We start from the raw sequence: 11,697 nt of genomic DNA, 5'->3' as shown, positions 1-11,697 counted from the left end.
CTTGAAAAGAGTCTGATATTGCCTACCAGATTCTTCTGAGAATAAAATCTGAATCCATCACTGCACAACACAAGTTTGTGGGTAAGATGGTCAAGAGTTTATTCCCTGGACATGAAACCTGACATGAGGTGTGACCATGGGATGCAATGCAAAAGAAACTTTCCCTTCCTGCTATCTGTGACATCTGAAAACCAAACAACAGTCTCAGCAGTGGCAGCACACAGATGTCCAGCCTCCTGCACATCAGCTCTTGCCCTAGCAACTGGTAAACCTTACAAGTATGCTTGGAGTGTTTTATGTGGTGATTCCACATTAGGTGCAGGGATAAATTTTGTTTTCATTCACTTATACGCATGAGAGAACTCAGTGATCCTAGAGGTCTTTTCCAATCTAAATAATTCTCTCATCCTAAGACAGTCTGCCATAGTTAAGACATGTATAGGGAAGGAGAGATGCTTCTTCCATGTGTCAGCAACTGAAGTAGATACTAAATGCTGTTCTTCACATTTGCAACCCAGAGAAAGGAAAATATTGTGAAAATTTGGGAACAGCAGGTGTTCATCCAGTATAAGTGTCCAAGGAGTTAGGAGGTGAGACCATGCAGGCTTTGACACAAGGTTATCCTACTCCTGACCTGTGGAGCATTTGCTCTCGTGCTACACAGCTTTAAGGTAAAATAAGTTCTCCAGGGAAAATACATCACTCTGGATCTGGGATCCTTCCCACCCAACACTTTGTGTCTGGGGTGGAGGTGCCTCTGCCAGTGGTGGATCTCACAGTGCAAAAGGGAATGTGTAGTTCAATTAGAAGCTGATCTCCAAGAGCAGTGTTGACTCAGCCGTCCTGGGAATTTAATACATGTTCAGATGCAGACCCTTTGCTGAAGCCCAGATTTGGTCAGATTGCTCAAAACCCACCTATTCTTTCCTGAAAGAGCTGGAAAAAATTATGTCTTTGGTATGCAGCAGGACACATGTTCCTGTCTGCATTAAAGCCTTCTTGTTCACTCCCTGTTTGTCTTCCCTTTGCCTTTGAAGAAGTGAGAGCCCAAAATACCCACTGAACCTGCTAGCCCAAGGTACTGGAAAAACTTCCTTATGGAAAACATAGTAATTATGTTAAACAAAAAATTTTAAATGGAAACAATTTTGCATTCCTCTGCAAATACAACCCCAGACCAAGCTCTGGTCATATAAATTTGATCCTGGTGTTCTGAGCTCCAGGTGTGAAACAGCTGGGGGCAGGAATGCTTCCCAAAATGTGAGAAAAAAAAAGAGAAAAATCATTTCCAGACAGATATGCTGGGAAGAAGGAGCCGAGGGGTTTTAGTATCTGATAAGAGCTGCCTTGCATGGTGCATGGCTGCACAGAGATGTAGCCCCTTCTCCTTGACTCCTCCTGCTCTGCTCCTTTCCAATCCACCCACCGAGCTCAGGGCTGTGTTCTCACCTTCCCTCTACCCTACTAAATCACCAGCCTGTTGAGCAAAATTCTTGCATGTCCATCTTCCTGTTTCAAATCTGCTATGCGTTTTCTGTCTGCCATCAGGCTTTCTGGGTGGCTCAGCATGTTAGTAAAGCACCAAAACTTCAGAGAAGAGAGAGGGAATGGCAGGAAATGGTCAATTTTTCGCTGTCTGGGAGGGCAGGACAGTGGTCTGAGCCCTCTTGGCTGTACAAACGGGGAGATAAAGGCTGTTGTTGACATGGTGGGTGTTGAGGGTGAGGAAGGCAGCTCCAGCCATGCAGAGCTGTGAGCGTCTGTGTCTCTGGTGGCTGAAGTATCTGCAGGATCTAAGGGAGGATCTGGTGTTCACATGTCTGCATGTGCGCGTCTGTGTGGGAGTAGGGTTTGTATATATTATAACGAGAAGCTGCAGATGGAAACAACCCATTTTGGTGTCTAAGACCTGGTTCACAGCCCATTAAAATCAGCAGGAGTCATTCCACTTACAGTGGTGGGGTTTGGCCACATCTCTCCTCACCCTTCCCCAACATGCCTATGGCCTCAAGGGCTGCTCCTTGCTGCATATCCTAAGTTTAACCCTGTGGGCAGTGGGGCTTCCCATGCTTCCCAGAGTGGTGCCTTTACAGGGGATCTCTGGACATGCTCCCCCTCTGCTGTCACACCCTGCACTTACTGAGAGGCAAGTGCTGCTCATTCATCTCTCCTTGCTCAAGATACCGAGATGCCCCTGTTTGATTTGGTTTAGTAAATTGGCGTCACCAGGGGGTTTTTTCCATCTTTTGTGTGGCTTTTATCTGAACACATTTCAGCATCATCTCCCTCCTCAGAAGCCAGAAGGTGAAGTCAGAAAGGCTTACCATCCTATCACCTTCACCCAGTCTATCACGTTTCCCCCATCTCTGCCTGAACCTTGTTTAACCTGTCTGCATCCATTTCTGAAAGGTCTTCATTCTAGATCTCAGACATCAAAAGCTGATGATCCTTTGGTCTGATGGCTGCATTCTGTGCACAGTGATGGTGTTGCTTTCTCTCCTTTGGTTTTGTCAAGTTATTGCTGCACTCCCGTGTATAAAAGAGCCCTTTAAGATCTTATCAATTCCACATTAGTGTGGTAATATCCTGTAAACAAGGCACATCCCTGCCTTTTGTTTTTCAGTAAAATCACATGATTATGCTCCTGAAGACTTTCGCCTGTATGGCATTTATTTCATGTTTTCCATTTGTAACAGCATTTTAAAATGTGGATGTTGGAATAGGACCAAGCACAAGCATATCAGTCGTAAAGATGCTGGGTTGTTTCAATCACTCCATCATCTAAGCAGCCACAGATTGCAACAGCTTTGTTTGCCACAACATTGAGCTGTAGGTCAAAATTAAGCTGCTTCTGCTTTCTGCACCACAAACCCTCATCAGAAGTATTGCTGTCTGCTCTCCCCCTTGTCCTTCCCGAAATACCACCCCAGCACCATGGCTCTCTGGATGTGCACCACCCAAGTCTTGACCAGGCTGAACAGATCCATTTGGCTTTTGCATCCTGATAGCATCACAGGCTGGAGTGGAATGAGCAGGAAGGGAAGGGCTGAGCCATCGGAGCGGATCGAGGTCTGCCACGTGGGTGCCAGGGACAGTAATGCAATGTTCCACGTGAGCGTGCAGGAGATGTGTTCAGGGATAATGTACTTACACAGACAGAGAATTTTTTTAATTCCAGGATTTTATCAGATCTGGAAAAATGCTGAATGAGTGGGTCGCTGCAGTATCAGTGTATGGCTACACCATGAAGAGGGAGCTGTGTTCCTTCTTTAACATCCACTGTAATTGTACAGCCTCTGCAAATAATTAACTGAGTCTAACCAGACTCTTTAGCCTGCATTGAATCTGTATTATCAGTTCACTCCCTGCCTGAAAAATTAATTTTCACTCTCAGACCCACTCCCCTTTATTATAGTAGATAATGTGACATTTTATCCCAAATAATTTGGTGGGAATACTAGAACGAAAGGAGTTTCAGCCTGTTTGGGAAGAAGGGAAAGTCAGGGGAGACAAAAACTGCAAGAACATTCAGTCCCCATGCTGCAAGTTATAAGCTGATCACGTATACATTCATGCATACACATGTAGGCGTAGTCAACTCACTACTGCCACGTGTTATGGTCTGGTTTCAGCAGCCAAGGCTTTCCTAGCACTGAATTAGGAGATAAAATTGCATTGCTTGATCCCTGGAACCCCGTGCCCAAAACGTGTGCTTGCCCTGTTGAGCTGGGGTATGGGGGACATCTTTTGTGAAAAATCTTTTCTTTGGGATTTTTTCTGCTGAAGCTGAGAAGTTTCAGCAACAAATGTAAACAATTATTATCTGCTGCTGTGCAATGCAACAGGTCCACGTGTGATTGGCCCCTCTTGGACGTTTATAATTAATGGCCAATCAAGACAGAGCTATCTGGGACAGAGTCTGAGAGAGCTGCCTTTTGTTTTCATTCTTTCTTTTCTATTCTTAGCTTTGCCTTCTGAGGAAAACTTTCTATTTCTTTTTAGTATAGTTATAATGTAATGTATATATATCATAAAATAATAAATCAAGCCTTCTGAACATGGAGTCAATATTCTTATCTCTTCCCTCATCCGAGAACCACTGTGAACACAGGCACAATGGGGCTTTTAGGGGCAGATACAACCATGAACTTTGCTTAATAGTCCTGTAGTCTGCTCCAAACTGGGCCATTCCTCTGGGAGCAGACACACAGGGAGATGTTGAATTTTGCTAACACCTCTCCTCTGTATACCTCAGCATCTCTCAGAGCTCTCACCCCTCCATCCTTTAGCCCACAGCCAGCACTAAGTCCCAGGTATAGCAATGCTGCCTGATGAGGTTTTTCCTCAGTGCTTTTGTGTGACACCAACCCAAGGATGCCCATGAGGCAAGGGGTGGCTGGGGCAGAATAGCCAGGGGGTGGCAAATGTAGAAGTGGGAAGGCTACACAAGCTGTAGGTGTAGTTCAGCCAACAGAGAGGAAATAAGAAGGGAGCTGAAGTTTCTCATTAGTTGGACTCCCAGCAGTCTGTCACCATGGAAAGCTACCCAAATTAAAAGCTCCCAACATAAGCATTTATTCCAGATAATCATGAAACTTAAGACTAAATGGGTGAGTGTCTGGTAAAGCAACTTCTTGCCAGGTGCAGGTTGCTTACTGCAGTGTCTTGTACTCTGAAGCAAATACTGTTTGTGGCCCAGGGCCAGGAACAGCCCTTTGGGCTGAGGAACTCCTCCTGCTTGGACCAACAACATACAAGGGTTGGAAAAAGGGGCAAGTGACATTTCTACTTGGAATGAACCTCTCAGGAACTCATGTCCAGTCCTTTTTAGAGCCTGGAAAAGTGTTTTTTGTAAGTTGCCACTTATACTGAGATAGTGGATGTAGACCCTAGGGCTGGCTTGAGAGCACCCAATTCCTGTGAAGGGTTTGAAGACTTCACACAGTCTCATATGGTCTCAGTATGGACAAAGCAGTGAGAAAATGCAACACAAAACCAACCACAATTGAACTGATGAAGGTTTAAATGAGATTAAATCAACAAGGAAACAAAGGAAGTGTAAGTGCTGTCTTTATTCTGTGAAAATATAAAAGAAGAGCTAATCTGAAAATAAAATCCCCATGCAGAAGAAGCTACAGCAAAAAGGTCTAAGTTGCAAACCACTGCTGGGGTTTGCTGTGGGTTTTGCTTAACCCAGCACCAGTGAGAGTCAGAAAAGTGCCTTCTCCAGGATGAATCCTGATAGGACAGGAAGGAAGATCGTGTGTGGAGGGGCACCCCCAGTACTGTACACCACGCTGTACATAGCAGAAGCTGGTCTGCACTGGAACCGTTTCAGCTTTATGTCCATCATCCCCAGGCTGTTTTTGCCATCTCCTACCATGGTGCATTCAGAAAGGGTGGTGCAACCCTTCATGGCAGCTTTCAGAGACAGTCCGCCTGTGTAGGGAAATAGAAGAAATGCATGGCATGTATCAGGGGATCCAATTCCCATCATTAATCCCACCCTGGCCAGTGGAGTGCCCATTTCCAACCTAAGAACTGCCCATTCATTACATCCAGTTGGTTCCAAACCCACCAGCACTATCTGTTCCCATCCCCTGAACAAAGCTGAGGAAACAGCAAGGCCATCTTGGTTTACTCGAAATACAAGTAATTTAAGGTTTGTCTTCTTTCTTTCTGCTAAATAAAGATGACTTTTAAAAATTCTAAGCATTCAAATTTAAAAAGTGAAAATGTCTTAAGTAGTTCTCTTTCTCATGTTTAAAGATTCTCCTGCCCAAACTTTGGCTTCCTAAAGGGCTGTGTAGCAGTACACCAGGTATTCATTGTCTCCTTCTCTCTCTGACCCTCTCATGACATTCAAACTGGATAACTTTCTCTCAGTCAGATTTGATATGGAGTTGAGAAGTCTCAGTGACAAGACAGCCTGAGCCATTTATTAAGAGGAATTATTTCTCCAAGTCTTTATAGGATTTTAGCCAAACCAAGAGAGAAACCTACTGACAGGCCCACTGAAACCTGAACATGTCCTTTGCCACCACTGGAGCATTTACAAGAGGAGACCTAAGCAGGTGCTGAGTACCTAACTCCCCATGCAGATATTCTTGCTCCTGCTGCTTGCTTTTGCTAGTGTTGTTCATGTGTCTCTGCTGTGCAGATTATAGAGGTCTGGAATGCTTTGTTGGACAATTTTATCTCAAATACAAATAAAGGCACTCCATTAGCTCCTCACCTTCCTGTGCTCCCCTACACTGCTGCTTTCTCTGCACAGTTTATCACACTGCACAGGCCTTCCCCATTCACAGTGGCTGATCAATCAAGTTAAGACAAGTTGGGAAGATTTTTTATTTCAGTCATACACTGAATTAATTTTGCCACTCTATTTTCATTGCTTTGACTATGAAAATTCTTATTTTCCTTCATGTTGTCTCTGTGAAACATGATCTAATTTAGGGTTTGGACAGCACATTAATAAAGTCTATAGGAAGGACCTTCAGGCACCACATCATCACCAAGCAATATTATCAAGTCAAAGGAACTTCATCCACAACCATATACAAGATAATTGTTTTTCAGTCTGCTCCTATAGCTGGTTGCTGCCCTTTATTTCCATGGGTTTTTTCCTGCCTACAGGAGCACAGGTGTGCCATGACAGGTGGAAGTCTTTTACCTGCAGCAGGGATTGAAAGGAGAGTGACCAGAAAAATTGCTGTTTACTTTCCTCTCTCTAATTACAGGACCTAAGGTGGGAAAAAGATTTTTGATGGAGCTGTTCAAAGGCTGGACTTCAAGGCAGGGGACCTGTCCCTGGCTTTCCTCATGCAAAAGTACCACTGCAACTGTGTCTTGTCCCACATGACTGGTGTTACCCCATGGGAAAAACAATGTTTCTGCAAAGCTCCATTTGATCCTCCACGGAGCTTGCAACTGGCTCAGATCCAGGCTCACCCTCATACATCCTAGCTAAGGCCAGCAGGTTTAGGGGCTTGGTCAGGTTTGTTGCACACCCATGTACCAGATTGCCCCAAGAAGCCAGTTCCACTCTAGATCTCAGTTATGCCATGTTATAAGGAATTCCAGAAATTATCCATGCCTGACTGGGAAGAAGGAAGGGAAAATGACACCTGCCCTTTGATCAGCCTAAAGTTTTCAGTTTTCAGCTTTAAGTTCCTTATATCTTCCCTTTTTTTTCTTTTATTTCACACCTTTAGCCCATTCTTATCTCAGTAGAGCTTTATCTTAGACTAATTTCACCCACTTTACCAAGAAGATGAAAAACAGCCCCAAATGATAGGCAGCTACCTGCATTCATTAACCCAGCAAGGTCAACACATCGGTCTTCAGATCCAGTGCAGTTTACAACTTCATTGCCACACTGAAAGGAGTCCACACTGTAGCAGGCAGGACACTGGTATCCATTGGGCACATCGTTATCTGGTGGCACTGGAATGAAAGACATGGGCTGTAGCTGCTTTCAGTGAGGGAATGAGAGGAATAACACAGGTGATGGCCTCACCATGGGGTGGATCAGACAGAGAGGGGAAGGGCTGCAAGGAAAATTAAGAGTTTACATGACACAGAGGTGGTCCGACAGTCATCACCCGTGCAGCAAACCAAGTGGCTCTTTGCTTTCACCTTCCCATAGTTCACAGTGACAGGACCAAGGTTGCAGACGTGGGATGGCAGGCAGGACTTGATGGATGAAGAGATGGCCATCCCCCCTGTCATGAAGCAGAAGGCAATGCCAAGTTGTTCAACACAAAGTAACTCACTTCCCTTCCCGTTAGTTCATGTACCAACTTCTAGGCAGCTGTCCCAGGGCCTAAGAGGGACCCCTAAGCCCCCTGAAAAGCACCACTAGTGAGCCAGGACACTGCAGAGATGATGGTGTGACACGTGCCTCTGACCCATAGCACAGGCTTGCTTAGCCTGTGTAAAATCTGCAGAGCGCACAGTCCGTCCCAGCCACAAGCACCCTGACATGGGCAAGTCCATCCCAGCCACAAGCATCCTGACAGGAGCAAGTCTCGTCTACCCATCAGCCAAGCCCAGAAGGTGTAAAGGGGAGGAGAATGGTTAAACTGAGTCTGCTGAAGTGCTTGGAGGATGAAAGGCAGGTGCAGCAGCAGAAGAAGGCAGGCACTGGAGCTGCCAGCACCAAAGCTGATAGGATATGAGCCAGACTCCAGTCTAAAAGGCAACAATCACATCACTGAGGCTGAGCAATGACTGAGGCCATACCTCTAACACTACTCAGTGTCCAGCTGTGTTAGGAATCAGCACCAGCTTTGACATATCAGCTACAGGGACATGGTTACTGGTTAACAACACTTCCTCTGAGGACAAGCTGGAAGAGCTGGGGTTGTTCAGCCTGGAGAAGGGCAGGCTCCTCTAGTGACCTCATAGCAACTTCCAGTGCCTAAAGGAGCTACAAGAGAGCTGGAGAGGGGCTTTTGACAAGGACATGAACTAATAGGGCTAGAGGGAATGGCATCAGACTAAAAGAAGATTAGATATTAAGAAGAAATTCTAGACAATGAGGGTGGTGAGACACTGGAACAAGTTGCCAGGGGGAGCTGTGGGTGTCTCCCATCTCTGGCAGTGTTTAAGGCCAAGTTGGATGGGGCTCTAAGCAACCTGGTCTACTGGAGGGTCTCCCTGCCCAGAGCAGGGGGTTTGAAGCTAGATGATCTTCAAGGTTTCTTCCAACCTAAACTGATTGATGATGATGATGATGATGATGATGATTACTATGATAAGGTGATAGCTCAGTCCTGGTGTCACTCCAGGATTGCATGGTGTCCCCATCCCAGCTTGAGGACAGGCAAGCTTCTCTCTCCACACATCCCCAGTGCATCCCCAGTATTGGGTGTCAGCACCTTAGTGTAAGTCAAGGTTGCGTCTCCCAACTTCCTGACTCAACTATTCACCTTCACCAGAATTAAAAGCCAGTGTCTCCCCCCACTATGAGGTTTTGGTCCTTTCCTCCACAACTAAGAACCAAACCCTCCCACTAGAAAACTGCTTCTCAAAATAGAAGAATAAAGAGCTTTTCCTATCCCAGACAATCCTGATCTCTGAGTCTTCTGTCCGTAAAAGAAAAAGGAACAGGTTATCCAAGGATGGACCGTACAGTGACAGAACCAGGGAGAGAAAGGCAAGTCCCTATGCCAGCCCCACTCTGAAAGCCACTCTGGCTTAGAGGATGTCTCACCTATTAGGACTTCATGCAGAATAATTCCACAAGTGTCTTCACCACCAGTGCAGGTTTTCATGGGGCCAGAGCAGCTTTTTCCCATACTGTGACATACCTCACACTGAAGGCAGGTCCCTGGGGAGAGGAGGACACATTCCTGAGCAGCAGCCATAAGGGATCTCACTTCCTCTTTCACTGATGTTTGATTTCAGCATTGATCAGCACTTTTCACATTTCTCTTCCCTCATGTTTCATTGTGCAATCTGTGCTGGTCTTTTCCAGAGTTGCTGACAACAGCAGCCCTGCAAACCCTTCATCCTGGCAGGCAGTCAGGTGTTCCTGGATTCACAGACCCCAGATTCTCTCTTCGTAGAGAATAAGGGCACCTGAGTGGCTGGGGAACAAGAGCTGCCAGCAGGCGCTGGCCATGCTCTGTACAAACTGCAGGCTTTCTCTGTAAGCATTATCTTTGTTTAATTCTTTGTAGGCATTAGGGGAAACCACTTCACCAGATACCTGCTGGAACACTTTAAGCAGACCAGAATATCAGATACTCTTCAGGAAACACTTAGAAAGGAACAGCATGTATTTCAACAGAGAGCAAACAGGATCTCTTCCATGACACACACCCACAGAGTCCAGTGTGTAGATGAACAGGCCCAGGGCATGTGTCACCTCCCTAAACCCAGGTGCCAACTAAGGCACCTTGCAGTGGCCATGCCATCTGCTGTGACCCAAGTCCTCCAAGAGAGCTGTGCTTTTCTGGAGCAGAGCTGAAGGACAGCTGAGATGACATGATGTCCAAAATGTCACACAGCCCTGGACATGAGTAAAATAAATGAGCTTGGAGATCAATTCATCTTTCCAAAGGTCTGGCTGCCTCAGGGCAACCTGAGTCACTCTGGTGCCTGTCCTGACTGTACCACCAGTGAGCACCACACAAAATCAGACTGTGAACTCACTTTGTTAATGCCAACGCCCTCATCTGCACATTGACTCATGGGACCAAAGATCCCCCAAGACCAGTCACCCTCACCCCTGTGCAGTGCAAATTCCCCAAGATGAGGAGGGTTCGTGGCTCAGATGGCAGCAATTGCCTCACACACTCCATTCCCAGACCTCTTTCATGTCTCACAACCCCACAGGTCCCAGTGAAAAACTCACCTGGGTCCAGGAAAGCCAGGAGGAAGATGAGTCCAAGGGATACCCTCATGCTGATGGGACGTAAGCACAGGCAGCTGACAAGCCTCACCCAACAAAGCACTGTGTGCCACAAGGACTTTATAAACTGGGAGGAAAGGGGTGTTTTAGGGAAGTAGATGTTGGGGAAGTTTTCTGAACAATATATATATACTGCTGGGCACTAACACCAGTGTTTGCTTTTTCTTTTAAAGCACAGGTTTTGCCTTTTTCTTCACATGAGTGATGCTGTTTGGTTTTGCTCTGTTTAGAGTGTGCATCCTGTGGAGTAAGATTGACTTTGCTGGTGATACCAGGTATGTCTTTGGTAAAGACTTTGAACAATGTTCAGCCTCCACCATCCATATGGATGATGGAGAGGAAACCATTTGAAAAGCCCTGGTGTGCTCTCACTGTTGGGCCTAAAGAAACAAAGTACAGCAAGGAGCAGCCAGGAAATTCCCCTGTTGAGTTTTTGGTGGTTGGTTTCCCATTTTGTCATTCCTATCATAGAGTCAGGAGCTCTCATGCTCACAGTACAGCGTGAATGCAGCAGTGCCAAAGCAGTGAACTTCCTCTCTAAGCTAGAGTACAGCTCCAGTTTGCAAAGACACTTCCAAAGCACAGCTTGGAGCAGGCTCAGTCAAGGGTTCTGGGGGCTGAATATGTCAGAGCAGCAAAGCCAGTACTCCAGGGTTTGTGTTTTGATATAAAACACTTGGCAGTTGATAAGGAAGTCTCCTATTGTCCTTCCAGGCTTTAAATTAAACCAAGTCAGCATGGAGAAATTACAGGTACAAGACAGCCTGGTCCCAGATTAGGTAAGATTATAGCAGCTTTCCATGCCCTGGCATCTCATGATGGGCTAATGAGAAGTGGCAGTGACCAACTTGGCACTGGCCCAGAGGTTCCCTGCCCCATGGGCAGGTTTTACCAGGATGTGCTGCCTCACTGAAACCACACCCTACCCTGAAGATATCCTCTTGTCCTGCACCGTATTGGACACAGACCCTCCAGGACTTTTTGCATTGACAGACGGGAAGAAGTGAAGTGCCCTCATGCTCCTTTCCCATTTGAGAATAAGCTCTTCAAAGAACAGCTGTCCTTTGACATTTCCCAATATATTTAGTCCAGTGGGACCACATTCTTAGCTAAGCCCACAGTGCTGTAAGAATGGGAATCACACTGGGTAAGAGCCTTGGTCTCCCATTGTCCAAAAAGCTGATATCATAAGGAAACCATGGAGAATTATATCTTCACCCAGAAATTATTTTTCAGCTCAGAAATGGTCTCATGCTGCAGTAGATATGTTAAAATCA

The 11,697-nt window shown here is 46.0% G+C and overlaps 1 protein-coding gene across 1 annotated transcript; it reads right to left on the bottom strand.

The window, feature by feature from the left end:
• Window positions 1-5,070: 5,070 nt before the first annotated feature.
• On the bottom strand, window positions 5,071-10,424 carry PINLYP (phospholipase A2 inhibitor and LY6/PLAUR domain containing). Its single transcript, XM_054283532.1, has 5 exons — window positions 10,364-10,424; window positions 9,218-9,334; window positions 7,575-7,724; window positions 7,306-7,446; window positions 5,071-5,439 (listed from the first exon to the last, which is right to left on the bottom strand). Exons 1-5 carry the CDS (start codon window positions 10,410-10,412, stop codon window positions 5,210-5,212), a joined length of 687 nt encoding a protein of 228 aa, XP_054139507.1. The 5' UTR covers window positions 10,413-10,424; the 3' UTR covers window positions 5,071-5,209.
• Window positions 10,425-11,697: the final 1,273 nt, after the last annotated feature.

This window comes from Melozone crissalis, unplaced genomic scaffold (assembly GCF_028551555.1).
Source record: "Melozone crissalis strain CALT ecotype California unplaced genomic scaffold, PUWL_Pcris_2 ptg000036l_1, whole genome shotgun sequence".
NCBI classification, from domain to species: Eukaryota; Metazoa; Chordata; class Aves; order Passeriformes; family Passerellidae; genus Melozone; species Melozone crissalis.
Note: the sequence above shows the minus strand (reverse complement) of the source record. Positions and strands in the feature narration are given on the sequence as shown.